General features: G+C 41.0%; 2 protein-coding genes across 3 annotated transcripts in view; both read left to right on the forward strand.

Annotated features, from left to right (window-relative positions):
- BMT2 (base methyltransferase of 25S rRNA 2 homolog) overlaps positions 1-8969 on the forward strand; it is a 97341-nt gene extending 88372 nt beyond the window's left edge. For both annotated transcript variants that reach the window (XM_032276241.1, XM_032276242.1), the window contains exon 5: positions 5754-8969. In XM_032276241.1, the coding sequence (XP_032132132.1) occupies positions 5754-6383 (630 nt within the window). In that variant the 3' untranslated portion in view covers positions 6384-8969. The remainder of the gene's footprint in view (positions 1-5753) is intronic.
- On the forward strand, positions 477-18297 carry LOC116550065. Its single transcript, XM_032275786.1, has 2 exons — positions 477-483; positions 16089-18297. Exon 2 carries the CDS (start codon positions 16153-16155, stop codon positions 18295-18297), a length of 2145 nt encoding a protein of 714 aa, XP_032131677.1. The 5' UTR covers positions 477-483; positions 16089-16152.
- Positions 18298-22499: the final 4202 nt, after the last annotated feature.

The following is a 22499-nucleotide window of genomic DNA, read 5'->3' on the forward strand; positions in this document are numbered from 1 at the left end:
GGTATAATATATCACTGAAGGTAGACTGATAAGCTAAAGCAGCTGCTAAAATAAAAGAGTTAATAAGCAGGCCGGGTGCGGTGGCTCACGCCTGTAATCCCAGTACTTTGGGAGGCCGAGGCGGGTGGATCACGAGGTCAAGAGATCAAGACCATCCTGGTCAACATGGTGAAACTCCATCTCTACTAAAAATACAAAAAATCAGCTGGGCATGGTGGCGCATGCCTGTAATCCCAGCTACTCAGGAGGCTGAGGCAGGAGAATTGCCTGAACCCAGGACGCGGAGGTTGCGGTGAGCCAAGATCACGCCATTGCACTCCAGCCTGGGTAACAAGAGTGAAACTCTGTCTCAAAAATAAATAAATAAATAAATAAATAAATACAAATAAATAAAAAATAAGCCAACAAGGCTGATAAAAATCATAAAAAATTAGTTAATTCAAAAGATGACAGGAGGAAGGCAACAACAATCAAGTGGGACAAGTAGAAAATACATAGCGATTATAGATTTAAAACCTAAGCATGTCAGTAAACACATTAAATATAAATGGCCTAAATACCCCAATAAAAAGGCAGAAACTGGCAGATTGAGGGCAAAAAAAGCCAAGACATAAATATGTTGCCCATAAGAAAGTTACTTCAATTATTACGACACAAATAGAGTGAAAGCAAGATAAAAGAAAGCTGGCATGGCTACATTGAGATTAGACAAAAATATTTTTCAGAGCAAAGAATATGATCAGGGATAAAAATAGCCATTCCATAATAATAAAAGGGTCAGCTCATCAAGAGTACATAATCCTAAACCACACTTGGTCTATGTACCTAATAACAGAGCTCCCAAATACGTAAACCAAAAATTGATAAACTGTCAAGGAAATATAAACATTGAAATTATGATTTCAGTACCCTTCTCAATAATTCCTACAACAGGTACACTGAACACCTGGTGAAGAACTCACAATGGAAATTAGAACTTTTTTGAAATAAAAATACAGGATATTAAAATGCATAGATGCCACTAAAGTTACAAAAGTAGTTACTTAGCACTAAACACCTTTATTAGATAATAAACTCAAAGCAGTGACATCAACATATCAACTAGAAAAACAAAGAGTACATTAAATCTGAAGAAAGAGCAAGAAAATAATGAAGATCAGAGCAGAAATCAAATGAAATAGAAAACTTTCAGAAAAACAATAGGGAAAATTAATGAAGGCAAAAGCTGGTTGAGTAGTTCAAGAAAATTGATAAACTCTAGCCTACTGATAGAAGTAAAGAGAAAAAGGTAAAACCATGACAAGTTTTACCAACATTAAAAGGATAAGAAAATATGAACAACTTTATGCCAATAAATTACATAATTTAAATAGACTAATTCCTAGAAAGACACATAACCACTGAGCTTATTCATGAAGAAATAGATAAGATGAATGGCCTAAGTCTATTAAAGAAATTATGAATTGGCAGCTTAAAACTTTCCCACAAACAAAATTCTAGGCACTAATATCTGTATGTTAAAATTTACCAAATAGTTAAGGAAGAAATAATACCAATTATATATATTCTCTTCCATAAAATTGAAATGGATGGAATACTTCCCAACTCATTCTATGAGGCCATTACTCTACCAAAATCAGACAGAGATGTTACAAAACAAAACTCTAGACCCATATCCTTTATGAATATAGATACATCTGTTCTATACAAAAGGTTAGCAAATTAAATCCAACAAGGTCTTTTAAAAGGATAATATATAATGGCCAAGTTTGGTTAATCTCAGGAATGCAAGATTGATCTAATGGTCAGAAACAGTATTTACCGTATTAACACATTAAAAAGGAAAAGTTATTTGATCATTTCAGTAGGCAGAGAAAAAGCATTTGACAAAGCTTTGACAAAATTCAACACCCAGACTTTCCCGATTGGAAAAAAAAAACCTTGGAAATGGAAGGGAATTTCCTAAACATGACAAAGGATATCTGAAAAATGTCCAGCTAACATCTTCCTTAACGGTGAAAGAAAAATGCTTTTCTCACAAGAACAAGATAAGGATGTCTACTCTTACCACTTGTATTTAGCATTTGTACTAGAGGTTCTAGCAATTCAATAAAGCAAGAAAAAGTAATAAACATCATCCAGATTGGAAAGAAGTAAAACTGTATTCACAGATGTCATTGTGATTGTTCTGTGTAATATTCAAAGATGCTTTTAGAACTAACAAGTGAGTTTAGCAAGGTTGCAAGATACCGGATCAATATACAGAAATGTGTTTTATATACTAGCAGCAACCAATCAGAAATTTAAATTAAAAACTACCATTTACCCTAGCATCAAAAATATGAAATATTTTATATGTGAACATATATTTATATGAAATATGTAGCTCATAAATCTGACAAAAGTAGAAAAATCCACATGCTGAAAACTACAAATTGGGAGAAGTTAAAGATGACTTAGACTGGGTGCAGTGGCTCACACCTGTAACCCCAGCATTTTAGGAGGCCTAGTCAAGTGGATTGCTTGAGTTGAGCCCAAAAGTTCAAGACCATCCTGGGCAGTGTGGCAAAAACCCATCTCTACAAAACAAAAAAAAAAAACAAAAAACAAAACAAACAAAAAAACAAATTAGCCAGGTGTGGGAGCACTCACTCGCCTGTGGTCCCAGCTACTCAGGAGCCTGATGGGAAGATTGCTTGAGCCCAGAGGGCGAAGGTTGCAGTGAGCTGATCACATCTCTGCACTGCAGCCTAGGTGATAGAGTAAAACCCTGTCTGTATAGAATCAGTGCAGTCCTGATCAAAACTCTTGTGGGCTTTTTTTAGAAATTGAAAAACTTATTCTAAAATTTGTGTGGAAATTCAAAGGACCTGGAATAATTGCTAAAAACAACTTTGAAAAAGAGCAGTGTTGGAGAGCAACACTACCTGATTTCAAAATTAGTATAAAGCTACAGCATTCAAGACAGTGTGGTATTGATGTTCAATAATATCAGTGAAATATAAAGATGGTTCACAAGTAGGCCCAAACTTTGATACCTGATTTTAGCCCAAGATGGAAAGCATTGTCTTTTCCACAATGGTGTGGCCTTTTCCACAATATATTTTCCACAAAGGGATATCCATATACAAAAGAAGAAACTTCAGACCGTACCACACTCCATATAAAAAAAAAAAATGAACTCAAAATGTATCATAGACCTAAATGAACAACCATAAACAATAAAACTGCTAAAGGAAGACATTGAAAAAAATCTTTATGACCTTGGGATAAGAAAAGACTTCTTAGACATGACTTTGAAAGCAACACCTAAGAAAGAACAAATTGATAAATTGGTCTTCATCAAAATTAAAAACTTCAGCTCTGCCAATGACACTGTTAAAAGAATGAAAAGGTAAGCCACATAATACTGAGAAAATATTTTCAAGTCATATCTCACAAAGGACTTGTATCAAGAATATATAAAGAACCCTGGCTCACGCCTGTAATCCCACCACTTTGGGAGGCTGAGGCAGGTGGATCACAAGGTCAAGAGATAGAGACTGTCCTAACCAACATGCTGAAACCCTGTCTCTATTAAAAATATAAAAATGAGCTGGGTGTGGTGGTATGTGCCTGTACTCCCAGCTATTCGGGAGTCTGAGGCAGGAGAATCTTTTGAATCCAGGAGACGGAGGTTGCAGTGAACCGAGATCACACCACAGCACTCCAGCCTGGCAACAGAGTAAGACCCTGTCATTAAAGTTAAAGAAACCCGACAGAGCAAGACTCTATTGTTAAGTTAAAGAAACCCAATTATTTTTAAATGGGCAAAATATTTGAAGAGATACTTGAACATAGAAGATATCTAGATGGCAGATAAGTCCGGGAAATGATGATAAACATCACTAACTCATTGGGAAATGTAGACAAAAACCACAATACCACTACACACCTAATACAATTACTAAAATGAAATAGATTAGCTACACCAAGGATAAGCATTTGGAGGAACCGGAACTCTCACATACTTGGAATATGAAACTACATAACCACTTTTGAAAACAGTTGGGAATTATTTAGAAATTAAATATACACCACCTACTGTGTGATCCAGCCACCCAAGATATTTCCCCACAACAAAAGAATGTTGATTCAAATACTTGAATAGGAATACTCAAAGCAGCTTGAATTGTAAGAACCAAAAAAATAGAAACAACCCAGATATCCATAAACTAATATATATGGATGAAGCAAGTATGGTATGTCCTTGATACAATGGGATGCCATGCTGCAATTTTAAAAGGAATAAACTATTAATAACTTGCAAGAAGAATCTCAAAATAATTACGTAAAATTCTAGGAAATACAAACTAGTCTATAGTGATAGAAATAACATCAATGGTTGCCCGCTGGCAGGGGAAAAGAAGGGAGTGACTACAAAGGGGCATAAGGAAAATTATGGGGTGTTGGATCTGTTCATTAACTCGACCATACCAGTGGTTTCATGAGTGTAAAAATATGTCAGAACTTACCACATTTATGCTTTTGTGTCACTTATACATCAGTAAAGCTGTCTTAAAAGAAAAAGGGAAGGCTGGGCATGGTGACTCATGCCTGTAATCCCAATACTTTGGGAGGCTGTGGTAGGTGGATCATGAGGTCAGGAGTTCAAGACCAGTCTGGCCAATATGGTGAAACCCTGTCTCTACTAAAAATACAAAAAATTAGCTGGGTGTGGTAGCAGGCGTCTGTAATCCCAGCTACTCGGGAGGCTGAGGCAGAGAATTGCTTGAACCCAGGAGGTGGAGATTGCTGTGAGCCAAGATCAGGCCACAGCACTCCAGCCTGAATGACAGAGCAAGACTCCGATCTCAAAAAAAAAAAAAAAAGTGGGGAGAGCAGAAGAAAAACATCATTTTCTGGTAATAGAACATTACTTTTCCTAATAGACAGTCCAGATGACTATGTGGCCAGCTTTTATATACACCCAACAAGAACAAGGGATTAACGTTTTAGGTCATATCTTTGTTAATAACTATTGATATATGATAGAGTAATTTTTATCTAATTTTAAAATTGCTTTCTTATTCTGGTTTATTTCCATAGTTTTAAGATTTAGCAAATTATGTAATGTTTATTCCTTTAAGTTGTATTGTTTTCCATGGTCATTTGCCTAAATAAATTTAGTTTGTTCCAAACCAGGGATTAACTTTTTAATAGAATAAAAGTAATGTTGAGGGTTACTTTTTAAATGGTTAAAGTTAATGGTTTCAAAGACCTTAAGTTTTGGAATCATTCTGCTGGTACAAATTTTATAATGCCTCTTTCATTATCCTCTTTATTTGATTCATCTTCATTTCATGGTATTTCTTGTTAGGATTTTTATATTAGCTTGTTTTTGGTAACCGTAAGTGATAAAGTAAATGTAAATATGACTAAGCTTAGAAATAAGTCATTCCTGTAAACTTCTACCCAAATTAAAATTCGTATAAGTCCTAACCCAAAATGGACACTTAAATTATTTTTCATTTTAAATTGTTAGGCAAATTTTTAAATGATTAGTAACAAGTCTCTAGACTTAATTACTCTGAGGTTTTTGTGGGTAAAAGTTGTGATTGAATAAATCTCTTCATGTTTAATGATTTAAAAGGAAAAATGTTTAATCAATGCTGGAATTACTATGATATGTGAAATACTTTGCTGAAAATTCTATGTATTAAAGTGGAAATAATCTTGAAATTCTTAATATGCCTTGTTTTCTGTTTCTGCAGAGTGTCTATAAATGTGACTTCCTGAACTTACAGCTTCAGCAACCGCTCCAGCTTGCACAGGATGCTATAGATGCTTTTTTGAAGCAGCTGAAAAACCCTATTGATTCTCTTCCTGGAGAACTTTTCCATGTGGTTGTTTTCTCTCTCCTTCTTTCTTATTTTCCATCTCCTTACCAGCGATGGATTTGCTGCAAGAAAGCCCATGAACTGTTAGTGTTAAATGGTTTGTTACTTATCATCACACCTGATTCCTCCCATCAGAACCGTCATGCTATGATGATGAAAAGCTGGAAGATTGCTATAGAGTCCCTGGGCTTTAAACGCTTCAAGTACTCAAAATTTTCACATATGCATCTGATGGCATTTAGGAAAATCTCTCTAAAAACCACAAGTGACTTGGTTAGTAGGAACTACCCAGGAATGTTATATATTCCTCAAGATTTCAACAGTATAGAAGATGAGGAATATTCTAACCCTTCCTGCTATGTTCGATCAGATATAGAAGATGAACAACTAGCATATGGTTTCACAGAACTCCCTGATGCTCCATATGACTCAGATTCTGGAGAAAGTCAAGCCAGCTCTATTCCTTTCTATGAGCTAGAGGACCCCATATTACTTTTAAGTTAATGTAGAAGCAAAAGGCCCTTTCAGTCCAGGCTTCTAAACTAATTGCCTACACCAATTGGAAATACTAATATGAACTCATTACTTAAAACCTACTTTGCATAAAAGAAATGCAAAGGTTTACAGAGTTTGCTATTTTTTTCTACTCAATTTTAAAATTTATTCTTATATAGAAAGCTTAAAGTTTCATGCAGAGTGACTCATGTCATAGCAGAAACTACTCTTACTTTAGCATTTAGCACTATCATAGAAAGGTACCTTTTTCTCTTTAGTGCTATTGTGAAAAATGAAGCATAATTTGCTATCTGTTTTCCTTTTCAACTTTTCAATGTTAACTATAAACCCTTGAATGGGAAACTTTAAGATGTAGAAAGCTGTAGATTGCACTTTGATGACTCACAAGTTAAATGTGATACAGAAATAGATTGGTTAGTTGTTTTGTGATGCTCTTATCTTTTTCTTTTTTCTAACTAAATTGTGATGTTACAGAAAGCCATTTTATGTTCCTTTTTTGTCTGATGATCCAATATTTCCTGAACTTTTTGTAATTGGTGATAATTATTTTTCTTTCTTCCATTAAAACCTCATTTGACAACATCAGACATTGGGGGAGAGATTTCCCCCAGAGTATATATTCTAATTTCCTTAGTCCTATCCAGTAAACACCATTGCCAAAGTAGTATTTTCAAAACTTTGTGATTTGGGCCTTGGTGTGAAGTATATTTATCTGAGAGTTCACTTTTAGTTTCTTAAATTTAGGTTTCATTTACAAAATTTTTTATTTAAGCAAGGAACAATATAATACTCAATAATGACCTAAAACACCTTTTTGAAAGGGTTTGCACTTGAAAGAGAGTTTGTTCTGTTGAAACCAACTTTAATAGGGTCCTCACCTTTCCATTAAGGAGGTGTGCCGCACTACAAGTTTCAAACTATATGGAAAAACTTAAAATTAGCCCTCTGCTGGTGATCTCATAAAATGGTTTTGACCTTTTGGTATCTTAATTTCTATCTAAACTATCAGAAAATTTTCTTTGAATATATCAATTAGTTGGCTGTGGGAATTTTCCCTTTCCACATTAATAAATGCCTTTCTGTGTTTCTGAATCAGAAGCAAATTATTAGGGAAAAAGATATGTCCAAACAAGACAAGATTAGTTTAAACAGTGAAGACCATTTAGTCCACATTGTCTTGTCAGCCAGCAGTTGTCATGTAAACTATCATTTTTAAGAGTGCCACTGTGTGGATTTTGTTTTCAAGTGGTTATTACATTAAAATTACCTCATACTGAGGTTTTTTGCACTGAAATATCACAGTTTCAGATTTCATGGTTAATGTTGTGTGTATGTTTGTGTGTATGTTTTTAAAGGAAACTTGCATTTTCAATAGTTGATCCTAAATTTCATAAACTGCACTTCTTTACTCTGGTAAAACTGATGTTTTTGTGCTTATTGTGAATTGCCGTAGTTACCTTTGAATGTCAAACTTTATTTAGAAATATAAAACTTTTATCCTTTATGATATAAATGGTTGAGTGTATGTACTCAGTATTTCAAATTAAATTTCACATGCTAAATTAATGAAAGTAACAAGATTGTAATTTTTTAAAGTCAGTTAATTAAACGCAATAAATATTGGTTGCTCAAATATGCCAGAAGTAACTTGAAATTTTTCATTTACTTTCAATAGCATAAGATTCCTTAATATTTAGGATTGACTGTTCTTTCCAGTTAAGCACTACAGGATTATGTCTTGTAGCTTCCCCAAGAGAAGGGAGGGAGAAAAAACAAAAAGCACTGTGTTGAGTATAATACAGAACTATTTTGGTAGTACCTTTTTTACCATACTGTTTGCCTTTTGATTTGGGTAAATATGATCTTAAGAGCAAAGAAAATAATACACCAAATGAAAATGCTTTGAAAGTAAATGAAAACAGCGCTTTTGAAAGGCTGGTGTGATATGACCTTGGAGCCAGCCTTTGTGTTAACAGCTAAAATGTTGGTGCTATAAATTCTGATTGTTTACAGATGTTGATTCTGCTTATGCTCCAAAGTGTGCATGATGTATTTTAAGTAGTACTCTGAGGAAGTCTCTTTATAAAACCTACTACCACTTAGTATAAATTTGTTTGAATTTATATCATTTGTTACTGTAAATTCAGCTTACTCAAATTAGGTTGGCACAGATTTAAACTGATACACATTCCACCAAAGCCAATTGAGTGTTTTAAGTATTGAAGTTTAAGCAGTCATTGCAGCTTGGTGCCAGATTATGTATGTAATGACAAGAGAAGTTAATAGGGCCTTCTAATACCGTATGGGTACTCTTAAGAATTATTTCATTTGGATATAAAGAAGTTATGAGGCCACCTGTCACATTCACAATGGGTTCTCCAAAATAATTTTGTTGTTTCAAAAACAAATGGTAATCATTTGGTTGGATTCTCCAGGATCATGACTAGATCATGTGGTTTTACCTTAGTTGCCAAGTGGTGGGAGATAACATACCTAAAAATGTACGTGTTTGTGGTATTTTTTTCACATTTTGTGAACAAAGCACATTTATTAAAAATTTTAAATTTTCTAGTATTCTTTGTCTGTTACTTGTAAACAAAGTTCTGTGGTCTTTGATTTATCTCACTAAGTGATTTCAGCATTGGGAAGCAATTTAGAACTTGAGTGACTTGTACAATTTTCCAACTGGATTTCACTTTTGTCAAATCCCTTAGTGCCATAAATTTATTCACTGAGATCCAGAGAACTCACATGACTTCTCATTGTCATATATTGTCCTGTTTATGGCAGAAGAAGGGTAACAGCATGAATTCTAGTTCATCGTATGTAAACCATATCATATTTTTCTCTTTGAAAGTAAATTACATAACATAATTTATCAGTTCTTTCAGGACAGCTGACGTCTTTCTCATAATATGAAGGGGTTTTGTTTTGTTCATTATACAAATGTTTGAATTCTCCCATGTGCTATATGCTGAGGAAGCAGCAAGGATTGGAGTGATCACAGTCCCCTGCTCTCGTGGAGCTTATGATCTAAGCAAGAGTAAAGATAAGCATGCTACATGTACTTAGTATCCATATCCAAGAATGATTACCAGCCAATTCTACAGTTTTGCCCCTGCTTAAAACCCTTAATTCACAGAAGTAGGACAGGAAATAAGGAAAGCTTTAAAACTAGCAAATTGTACATTGTGGATAAGAGAGATGTATTGTTCATTCCTCTAGAAAAGGGTAACCTAAATGTAAATTCTGATGTAAAAGCAGAAAAAAAAATGGATTCAAGCTTTTTGTTCCATTTTCCCACACCTGAGCACCATGCAGCAATGCTATTCCTCTGCAAGAGTTCACACACTAGGTCAGCAGAAATGTAAATCAAAGATTTGGTTTCCTCTTGGTTTTGTAAATTGCTTGTTAGATGATGACAAAGGTGGAAAACAAATTTTGTTACTAAAAAAAACCCGTAAGACAAACATTTACTATAAGGAATGTTTGTATTATAATAACTATTCTTCCAAAAAAAAAAAAAAAACTGAATTACGATAACCATTGCAGTATGTTAGTTCATGTTAAAGCCATATCCATGAGCCACTGTGAATGCAAATCTCCTAAGCATATTAGTGGTGGCATACACACATACACACACACACACACACACACACACACACACACACACACACACTACAAAACCCAATGAACAAGCAGGCTACAATAGCTAACAATTTCATTACTTTTAAAGATCTCTAAATACATAAAAGGAGATATGCTGGTTTTTCTAAACTCTTATTTTTCTCTTGTCAGAGAAATGCAAATCTCAACAATTGGAAAGCCTTTTAAATTTACCTTAAACTTGGTTTGTATGCTTTTTTCTAAATTTGTTTCACAATCTCAGTAGGTTTTTTTGGCTGGGTGTGGTCACTCACACCTATAATCGCACCACTTTGGCAGGCTAAGGTGGGTGGATCACTTGAGGTCAAGAGTTTGAGACCAGCCTGGCCAATATAGCATACACAGTATGCTTTATATTCTCAGGCCTCACTGAGTCATTAGCACAGATTAAAGTACTGGTGTACACTGTGATGGAAGTAGAACAGGGACCTGGGAATTTGGAAGTAAGAAGATAATATTTTGATAGGAACCTGGGAATTTGGAAGTAAGAAGACATATTTTGATAAGAAAGTGGAATGGTCTGGAGCTTGTAACCAGAAAAGGTGAAGGTCAGGAGGAGGGAAGGGCAGCCGGGAGGACCCTGTGGACTTAGGGAATGGTACCAATGGGAATGAAGAGATACAGAATGGGAGTCAGGATGTCATAAACCATCCCTTTGGTCTTACGGTTAAACTAAACTGAACTGCTAACATTAATTCTATAACTAAGAAAGTTCCAACAAATTATTTATAATAAAATGAAGAACAGGCTGGGTGTGGTAGCTCTCACCTGTAATCCCAGCACTTCGAGAGGCCAACGTAGGTGGATCACTTGAGCCCAGGAGTTTGAGACTGGCCTGGCAATATAGTAAGACCTCATCTCTACAAAAAAATTGTAAAAGTAAGCCAGGTACAGTGGCACACAGAAGTAGTCCTAGCTACTCAGGAGGCCGAGGCACAAGGATCACTTGACCCTGGGGGCAGAGGTTGCAGCGAGCCAAGTTTGGGCCACTGCACTACAGCCTGGGCAACAGACAAAGAGCTTGTCTGAGAAAAAAAGACAAACATTTTCCTCCCTAAAATTTTTCAGATGAAAAGCAGCAACATTTTTTTAACATCATGCTGTAGAAGATAACATTATAAGTAAATATAGGTTAATAGTAACACTACTATGGGATACTATGTAATACACATTCCGAACAGAATGTGAAGCATGAAATTCAAAAGCAAAGCACAAGTTTTGTGGCAAATCACTTCATGTAGAGTATTACCTAGGACATTATGTACTTGGAGTTGTTTTGAGTAATAATGAATTTTCAATGATCTAGTAGGCCTTGTGATTCTCTTTATAACTATGATGACTATTCATGGGATAGCTAACTCAAGTTAGAGGTCATTTGTGGCAATGATAACATTAACTAGTCTACACCATTCAATCAATATTCATTCACTAATTGAGAATTATTGTGTGGATTAGGAACTATAAGGAGTAGATGTCTGCACTGTTCTTCAGGGGCTAACAATGGGAACTTAAATACATTAGCATTAATACAAAGCAACAAATAAAAACAAACATTATGGAAAACATTCTTGCGCTGCAGCATCTCATGGTACATAGCAATGAAACCTGTTGACTTGAGTTTTTTGACACACTCTTATAACCCATCTAGAGGCAATTTATTTTAATATGGGTATCCCTTATCACAGAGGGGCCAAATGTAAATGATGTGGCCCCTCCCTACCTCTCCAATCCAGCTTCCCACCATTCTCTCTTCACCTTCTGTGTTAGAGTCCTAGGGGAAAACACACACACACACACACACACACACACACACACACACACACAAACCATGTGCCCACCTTTGCACTAGCTAGTCCCTCTGCCTAGAATTTCTACCTCCTATATTTGATTTCCATGGCTAGTTCATTTTTGTTATTCAAATCTCTGCTTATAAACGCCACATCTCTGGGACACCTTCCTAGTGCACATAATCGAAAATAGTCTCTTCACAGCACCATAAATTCTCTGCATCTCTCTAATTATCTTAAGTTTATCTATGACCATGTTTGTCTATATATATGGGCAAAGCCCTTTTCTAGCCTGTGTCTTCAGCCTAAATATCATGATAAAGAACGTGATTGATACATTTCCAAATGCAACTGTGATAATATAGGACCACTGCTGATGCTTAGTATGTGAATTTTTGGGGGTGGTCTGGTCCTGTTTATATTAATTAATTAATTAATATGTTCTCATAATTAAGATATAGCTCAATTTATACTTCAGGAAAGTCTCAATTGGTTTGCATAAAGTGAAGCTTAGATCAATACTAAGTAACCTGGAGCCATATAATTCTTATTCTGCCTATTCCCACCCATTAAAATGAATTGTATCTAAACCTAAAATCCTTTCTTACCATGTCCATCAGTACTTTCTCTCCAATGGCCAACTCCCTCTCCTTGCTAGTAAAAGAATTTAAGTTTGTAAACCATTATTACATCTTTTACATCTTTAAAAGGAATATCTACCTAAATGATCTCTTCAACCCCACAAGAGAAGTGGTGATCCAGCAGTTTCTTTATTTGTGTAAAGGATATATGATTTGTACTACTTTCCACTGGCTTTTGTATCCAGAGAGATTTCCGTCACTAACCCTATGAAAACTTGCTGGGGCAAAGTTCTTCTCAGGACCTGTTTGATAATCCACAAACTTCACTTTGCAAGGTTATTGATAGGTTTAAAAACAATGTCTATAAAGCAGATGACAATCTTGTCACATAGTAAGGATACAGCATATAGTGACTATTATTTATTTTGGCAAAGCGCCTATAATAGCCCCATTCCTTCTCTTCATTCAGACTTGCCTGCTCTGCACACATTCACTATTTCATCTCCACCATCACCACCCAATTCAAAGTCTGACATCAACTCCTTAGTGTCTGGTAGAAGGCCTCTCTGGCCCCAACCCCCAGCCACATGGAAGGAGCTTAACTTCCTTACGTGACTCGGCACAATGCCCCCGACTGAAGGAACTCCAGCCCCTTCCGCCTAGCAACCACCTAACCAATCATCACCTGCCTCTTTAGCTCCCGCCCAGCAAACTTCCTGCCCAAATCCTGACCAATCACTATATGCCCTATCAACCTCCTGCCCACTCAACTTCCCGTTCAGCAAACTCCCCGCCCGGCAACCGGGACTAACCAATCATCACCCGCCGCCACTGCTCTCCCACCGCCCCAGGCCCTCTGCCCCTATAAAACCGACCGAACAAGGAAAGCGGGCGCGATTCCTCCCTTCCCGCTTGAGTCACCCGGAGGTCCCAATAAAGTCGGCACCGGTCACCATGCGTCCTGCCTCGTGTCTACTGGGTGCCTGCCTCCGTGGGTTGGGGTCCCACAACCAGGGGTCGCACAAGTGGTGCCAAAACCCGGGAGGTTTGGGCTGCCGGCCCAGCCGCAGCCCCCTCCCCTTGGCGACCTCTCTGAATCCGGCTTCTCTGCACTCCGACTAAGGTAAGTTCGTTCTTTTTTTCCTTACCTTTCCTTCCCCGTGGTGTGCACTGTGGTCCCTCCCAACTCCAAATCCACGGACCTCTCGCCAAGCGCCGGCCGGCCCGAGCAGGGTCCTCCAACCAGGCTCCAGGAGCCTTTTGGGAACCGCCAGACAGGGGACGCCCTCTCTGACTCTTCCCTCCTCCAAATCTCTGGGTACTTGCAGCATAAGGGGGACGCCTCTTCCTGCATCTACTCTCCAAATCTCTGGGTACTTGCAGCATAAGGGGGACGCCTCTTTCTGCATTTACTCAGCCATTGGCAGGGAAATTACTGCTGCGCACGCCATGGGGAACGCGGAGTCTAAAATACCCCCTAACTCCCCTCTTGGGTGTTTATTGCGAAACTTCTCCAAATTGGGATACTCGCAAACCCTGAGGCAAAAAACTCATTTTCTTGTCTCAAGCGGCATGGCCCCAGTATCGGCTCGATAACCAGTCACATTGGCCCCCGACTGGCACTTTCGATTCCGATATCCTTCGTGACCTTGACAATTTCTGCCGCCGTACAGGCAAAGATCGCGAGGTGCCTTATGTACAGGCTTTTTGGGATCTCCGTACCCACCCAGACCTTTGTTCCACTTGCTCTACACACCAGGTTCTTTTAGCCCAGGTCTCTCGCAAAACCTCCTCCACTATCTCTATTACTTCTCCCCCGCCTTACTCAACGCAGGAGGATCTGCCTGACCATCTGTCTCCTCCCGCCAACCCCAGCCGCCAGCAACCACCAGTCGTTAGCCCTTCCCCCACTCCCTCCACACTTCCTGCCTCAGAGGCCTTGCCTCGCCCTTCCCCCACTCCCTCTGCGCTTCCCGCCTTAGAGGCCCCACCTCCTCTTGCTTCTCCGGTGGCAGCCCATACCCGCTCACACTGGCCCACTCTCCTGGCACCGCTCCGCGAGGTGGCTGGGGCGGAAGGTTTGGTTAGAGTGCATGTCCCCTTCTCCCTCCAGGATCTTTCACAAATCGAGCACAGGCTCGGCTCTTTTTCAGCTGACCCCTCTACTTAAAGAGTTCCAGTACCTCACCCAGGCTTACAGCCTTACTTGGCACGATATACGTGTCATCTGCACTTCCACCCTCACTGCCGAGGAACACGAGCGCATCCTCATGGCAGCCAGGCACCAAGCAGACAGGGACCATGCCATAAATCCCAATCAAATCCCTGTGGGTACTGAAGTTATTCCCAATGTGGACCCCCAGTGGGACTACCAAACTGGCCACAGGTCCGACACACCCCAACGGGACCGCATGATCCAGTACCTTCTTAGGGGTATGGATATAGTCTCTAACAAAGTCGTCAATTATGACAAACTCAGGGAGATCACTCAGAGGGCAGACGAAAACCCCGCCCTTTTCCTTGGTCGCTTGCAAGAAGCGCTAGTCCGCTATACTCGACTAGACCCTGCGTCCCAGAATGGGACCACTGTCCTAGCCTCCCATTTCATTTCCCAATCTGCCCCTGATATCAGGAAAAAACTAAAGAAGGTAGAGGAGGGTCCGGAAACCCCCATACAAGACCTGGTGAAAATGGCCTTTAAAGTTTTTAACGCCAGGGAGGACACAGCTGAGGCAGCCCGCCAAGCCCGAATGAAGCAAAAGGTCACTTTGCTAGCTGCCGCCCTGAGGCCGGCAGGAACCCAAAAGCCAAAAGGCAGTTCTCGCCCTCCTCCTGGGGCGTGCTTTAAATGTGGAAAAGAGGGGCACTGGTCCTCAACCTGTCCCCAGCCTCGTCCACCCGCCAAGCCATGTCCCGTTTGCCAGCTCATGGGGCACTGGAAGTCGGACTGCCCCAGTTTACCCAGGGTTCCGGCCCTTCCAGGCCAGCACACTGGACAACAAGGGGTTGTCACTGGAAGCCTGGAACCTGGTCGTGCTGTCCAGGAACCAGACACCCAGAATTCTCCGTTCCCAGAACTGCTGGGGCTGTTGGACGGTTAGTGGGGCCCTGGCTCCCCAACTCCGGTTACCCTTGCGGAGCCCAGGGTTACGCTCAAGGTAGCGGGTAAAAGTGTCTCCTTCTTGCTCAACACGGGGGCTACCTTCTCTGTGCTCCCCACATATTCTGGAAAAACTTTCCCTTCCCAGGTCTCTATTATGGGAATTGACGGAACCCCCCAAGTCCCTAGCCAAACTCCGCCACTCACATGCTCTTATGCCTCTGTCCCATTTACTCACTCCTTCCTGGTAATTCCAACCTGCCCAGTGCCCTTACTAGGACGGGACATTCTCTCCAAGCTAAATGCCAATATTACCCTCTCCCCCACTGCCCAGTGTAACCTCCTTCTTTTGGCACATGTCCCAGAGCACACACCCACAGCGGATTTGGCCACGCTACTCCCTGAAGTAAATCCCCAAGTCTGGAATATCAACAGCCCCACTGTGGCCGCCCACCATCGGCCTGTTAAAATTTTCCTCAAGGACCCACTCCGTGCCCTTAGGAACCACCTCACAACAGGCCGAACTAGTGGCACTTACTCGAGCCCTAATATGGTCTAGAGACAAGGAAGTTAACATCTACACGGACTCTAAGTATGCCTTTCTCATAGCCCACTCCCATTGTATGATCTGGAAGGAACGGGGTTTCCTCACTACTAAGGGCACCCCTGTTCTAAATGGGAAACTTATTGCCAACCTTATTCAGGCTGTCCAACTCCCTAACAAGGTTGCCATCATCCACCGTAGAGGACATCAAACCATTGGCTCCACAGTGGCTATGGGCAACGCCTTGGCAGATAGGGTGGCAAAGGACACGGCAAAAAATCACCCGCCCCCTGCCTGCCTCTATTTCCTGTCCAGGTCATACAAACCGTATTACTCAGACCGGGAAAAACAAACTCTCCAGAGCACCCCAGGAGTGACGTTCAAAGATGAATGGGCCTTTAAGCACAACCTTCTCATTCTCCCAAAGCAGCAACAAACTCAGATAATTCAGGATATTCACAACTCTCGTCATATTGGGCCTAAGGCCCTGCTCCACTTCCTCAGTCCACTTCTGCATCCGGACGGCCTTTCTCAAACCATCCATGAGGTCCATACAGAATGTCTCACCTGTGCCAAAGTTAACCCCCAGGGGTCCTGTCACCCCCGCAAACAACTCCACCAATTACGGGGGTTCCTCCCCGGCCAAGACTGGCAAATCGACTTCACCCACATGCCAAAACATAAACAGTACCGATATCTGTTAACCATTGTTGATACCTTTTCAGGCTGGATTGAGGCTTACCCTACAGCGTCTGAGTCTGCAGGAACGGTGGCCACTCATCTTATCCAAGACATCATTCCGCGCTTCGAATTGCCAGCCACCATACAATCTGACAATGGTCCAGCCTTTATTTCCAAAGTTACTAACGCTGTTTCTACCTCCCTAGGAATCCGGTGGAAATTACACACTGCCTATCACCCGCAGTCCTCCGGTAAGGTAGAACGGGCCAATGGCCTAATCAAGGAGCAGTTAACCAAGCTCATGCTAGAACTTCGCCAGTCTTGGGTAACCTTGCTTCCCATTGCCCTCGCTCGGCTAAGGGCAGGCCCTCGGGGCCCATCACAGCTCAGCCCGTTTGAGCTGCTATACGGTCGCCCCTTTCTGCTCTCAACCCCACCACCTCCTGACGCTGCTCCCTTAGAAGGATACCTCCCTTATTTCACCCCTCTCCGAAGCCTTCTCCGTGAGCACGCTAACGCCTCTCTTCCCCAACCTACCCAGCCATCTGAGGGCACCCAAAAAATCTCCCCGGGTGATTCGGTCCTTATAAAATCTCTAACCCCGAAACCTCTAACCCCCAAGTGGGAAGGCCCGTACACGGTCATCCTCACCACCCCTTCTGCCATAAAAATAGCTGAGGTCCCATCCTGGATTCACCTTTCTCGGGTTAAAAAGGCTGTCCATGGCCCCCTCCCAGCTGGAGGGCCTCTTCTACTGGCCCTTTATCTCTTAAACTTACCAAAACCTAACCAGGGTGGATTTGGTTCAGGCTATAACCCAAATCAGGTGTTGGAGGCTGTATACCGAGAGCCATGCAACTGCAAAGGGGGCTTCGTGTCTTCTGTACCCGGCACCTACCAGTCTACAATCGATTGTGGCACCATGACGGCATACCTTGTTTATGGCAATAACCAAAAACCAGAGTACAAGTGTCTAAAAAAACCAACCCTAACCCTAATTCCGCCGGGGTCCCCTTTACCATCCTGCAACTGCTCTTCCACTGTGTATCAGTCTATACACAGCAGCTGTTACAACCAATATGCTACTTGTCTCAGGGGCAATACCACGTACTTCACTGCTCAGGTCATCCGTAGACGAGCAGGGTCGTTTGGGGGAGATTGGGCCTCCAGCACGCCACTAGGCATCTCCTATAAACATGCCAGTGCTGGTTGTCCAACGCCCTCTAGACAGGCTGTCTGTTGGCAAACCAAACCTACCATTGGCGTCAGTGATGGAGGGGGCCCACATGACCAAATGAAGTCTCATCATCTTAAGGAGACTCTTAAAACATTATTTCCCACCTTATCTTACCATCCTTTATCCTTGCCCAAATCTCGCCGCCTAGATTTGGACAGATCAACACAAAGTCTTCTTAAAGCGGTCCACAGCTTCCTCCTACATGGGAACCCCTATGCCCTTGGCTCTGCCCGCCCCTGCCAACCACAGCCACAATGGGACCCTTCGGCTCCCTTTCCCAGTTCAACCCATAGGGAGCGCCTGTGACAATGTCACATGCTACCAAAAAAACTCCTATAAATAACTCCTATGATCTTGATGTAGGTTCTGTCTTAGAGTCTTGTAATTGCTCTAGTTTTAGAAATTCTAACACTGCTTTGTTTGCCCTCCCAGGACAGAGTTTTGTTTGCGGGAATAACATGGCCTTCTCTTACCTACCCCAAAACTGGACAGGTATATGCATAGTGGCATCCCTTTTCCCCGATGCTAGTATCGTCTCGGGAGATGATCCTGTTCCCCTTCCCAGTTTCGACTCAGTAATAGGAAGAAATAAAAGGGCAGTCCAGTTTATCCCTTTGTTGGCCACCCTTGGCATCACGGCTGCAGTCTCTACGGGAACCGCTGGGCTAGGCTATTCCCTACAAACCTATCAACAGCTCTCTCGTCAATTAATTAATGATGTTGATCTACTCTCATCTACCATTCAAGTTGTCCAGGACCAGCTTGATTCCCTTGCAGAGGTCGTCTTACAGAACCGCCGAGGTCTGGACCTGCTCACAGCCGAAAAAGGAGGCCTGTGCCTCGCCCTGAACGAGCAATGCTGCTTCTACGCCAACCGGTCGGGCATCGTCAGGGACAAAATTAAAACTCTCCAGGAGGACTTGGCCAAACGACGGAAGGCTCTCCAGGATAACCCTCTGTGGAGTGGGCTTAATGGACTTCTCCCTTACCTCCTTCCTCTCCTTGGACCCATTCTCGGCCTCTGCCTAATCCTGTTTTTCTGACCCTGTCTCTTCCAGTTTCTTCAAAAGCGATTCCAGGAGCTTACTAGAGTCACCATCCATCAAATGATACTCCAACCGATGCCTAATCTCCATCGGCCAGAATACCGTTATACCCCTCTCCAGACAGCCTAAACTCCTACCCTCACCCCTTCGCCACCCCAAAGTCAGCAGGAAGTAGCCAGAAGGACAGCCACCGCCCCTTTTCCTCTTTAAGGAGTTGGGAATGTCTGGTAGAAGGCCTCTCTGGCCCCAACCCCCAGCCACATGGAAGGAGCTTAACTTCCTTACGTGACTCGGCACAATGCCCCCGACTGAAGGAACTCCAGCCCCTTCCGCCTAGCAACCACCTAACCAATCATCACCTGCCTCTTTAGCTCCCGCCCAGCAAACTTCCTGCCCAAATCCTGACCAATCACCATATGCCCTATCAACCTCCTGCCCACTCAACTTCCCGTTCGGCAAACTCCCCGCCCGGCAACCGGGACTAACCAATCATCACCCGCCGCCACTGCTCTCCCACCGCCCCAGGCCCTCTGCCCCTATAAAACCGACCGAACAAGGAAAGCGGGCGCGATTCCTCCCTTCCCGCTTGAGTCGCCCGGAGGTCCCAATAAAGTCGGCACCGGTCACCATGCGTCCTGCCTCGTGTCTACTGGGTGCCTGCCTCCGTGGGTTGGGGTCCCACAACCAGAGGTCGCACACTTAGAACCATATTAAGCAAGTTAATCAGTGTTAAATTTTCATATCTTCAATTTTTCTTCCCTTTGAATTCCCAGAAAATGATGTAAGATATACACAGTTCACTACAACCTATCCTACAAGGTTTTACTGAAAACTACAAAACAAATCACAACACAAGATTGTCTTGTCTCTTTACATATGAATTCATAAAGACAGGAGACCACTTCTTCATTGTGTTCGAGTCAACTAATTATTAAGCCTGAGGGAGGGTTTCATAAATATAAAGATGGCTGTTAGGCACTCTTGCATTGATATAAAGAAATATTCAAGACTATATAATTTATAAGAAAAGATGTTTAATTGGCTCATGCTTCTGCAGGCTGTACAGGAAGCATAGTGCTGGCATCTGCTTCTCAGGAGGCCTCAGGAAGCTTTTACTTGTGGCAGAAGGCAAAGCAGGAGCAGGCACTTCACATGCTGAAGGCAGGTGCAAGGGAGAGTATGGGAGGTGCCACGCACTTTAAACAACCAGATCTCATGTGAATGAACTCACTACCCAGAGGACAGCACCAAGCCATCCCCCATAACCCAAACACCTTCCACCAGGCCCCACCTCTAATGGGGGATTACATTTCAACATAAGATTTGGGTGGAGATAATTATCCAAACTATATCAATGGCAGTTAATGTGAACTAGGAGAGTCACCAACTTTAAGAGTAGGAAGGGATTAGCAACATCACAGCATTACATAGGAAGAAAACCCTTGAAACATCTTAATTTAGTTTCTAAAGCACTGACTTCATGAGCTATAAAAGCACACCTAACGTTGCTTCTATTATATTCCACGTTGCTAAGATGTAACTTCATCCATGGAGAATACTTGTTCAAGGCGTGAACTAAAGATATTGATGGCACTACTACATACACAAGAACAGACTGAAGACTCAGTATCCCCTTTTGACATGACAATAGCCAAAAAATTACAACAGCATCAACAGAAAAAGAAACATGTTTATAAAATATGACTCAGTTCTAAATAACGTGATTTTTTGTTTGTTTTTTGTTTTGTTTCTTTGAGTTTTGTTTTTTTGTGATGGAGTCTCACTCTGTTGCCAGGCAGGAGTGCAGTGGCACAATCTTGGCTCATTGCAACCTCTGCCTCCCAGGTTCAAGCGACTCTCCTGCCTCAGCCTCCCGAGTAGCTGGGAATTAACGTTCTTTAATTATCATAACTTAATAACATGTATCAATTACAAAGCAACAATTATGTATCCAGTATTGTGCTAAGCACTCTACAAACATTGCCTCACTATAAAATAAGTACTATTATCACCATTTTACTAGTGAGGAAAGTGAATCTTTGAGATGTTAATCAACTGTCTACAGTTACAGTTAGGAAAGTACTTCATCCAGGATCTAACTCTCAGGCCTGACTTCAAAGCTCATGTTCACTCACCATATTATCTGAGTTACCTAATCAATGAAGCTGTCTAAATCACTCTATATTTTTGAAATTAGTTTCACAAACATTAGACACTGTATATAGTGCTGTGAGGATGCAAAGCTGAATAAGGTATTTGTATAAACGTTTACATTACTGTAAGCGATTATTTTAGGTACTGAGTTAGATACCAAGATTAATCAGACACATTATGCATTCAAGAAGCTTCCAGTCTAGTAGGGAAGAAAAAATATACACATAAGAATTATAAGGCATGGTAGAAAAAGAGATGTCACAAAAGAAATTGAAGAATCAAATGTTTTCTCCTTTAAAAACGCACAAGAGCCAGGTTTAACAGCTTAATTTTATCAAGCTTGAATGATTTTTCTGGTCTGTTTTAAAGCATTGAAAAAGAAGAAAACTTTTCAGCTACAGTTTTGTTTCTAAACTTGGAGAGCACACAGATAAAACCATAGGCTATGTTAATTTTCTATTGCCACTCTAAAAAACTTTAGTGGCTTAAAACAACACAACTCTATTAGCTTACAGTTCTGTAGGTCCGAAGTCCAACGTGGGCTTCACTGAGCTAAAATCAAGGCGTCAGCAAAGCTGCATTGTCTTTTAGATGCTCTAGAGGAGAATCTACTTCCTTGTCTTTTCTAGTAGAGGCTGCCTTCATTTCTTGGCTCATGGTACACTTCCTCTGTCTTCAAATCCAGTAAAGTCAGCACTAGCCCTTCTCACATAACATCTCTCCGAACCCTCCTCTGTTGCTGCATCTCTAGTTCTCTGTCTCTAGTTGCAGCTGGAAAAGATTTTCCCTTTTTAAGGACTTCTGCAATTCTATTGGGCCAATGAAGAGAACCTAGAATAATCACTATAGCACAAATTTGTTAACCTAACCCATATGTGCAACATCCTTTTGCTACGTAAAGTAGCTTATTCACAGGTTCCACGAATTAGGATATCTTTATGAGGTCGTTAGTCTGCTTATTCACAGGCTAATTTCACTTATAACTGTTAATGTCAAACAACTAAATAAAATACTAAGAAGAAATCACATAAAAGTAATATGACACAATTTATTACTACCCAAAAGTATTTTTTTTTCCAAGACTAAATTCAGGTAAGTATAATGTAAGTCACTATATCTACCAATTAAATTAACATATAAGTTAAAGAGAAAATGCAAATAATCATCTGGATTCTAGAAAAAGCATTTATTTAACACTTTCATATAATATTCTTTAACTCAGATTAATAGACAAAATCCTCCTTAACATCACAAAAGTCATCTACCACAAACCCATAGAAAACCTCATATTTGATTAACAAACACTAG

This window comes from Sapajus apella, unplaced genomic scaffold (genome assembly GCF_009761245.1).
Source record: "Sapajus apella isolate SASKATOON/1434 unplaced genomic scaffold, GSC_monkey_1.0 scaffold7, whole genome shotgun sequence".
Classification (NCBI taxonomy): Eukaryota; Metazoa; Chordata; class Mammalia; order Primates; family Cebidae; genus Sapajus; species Sapajus apella.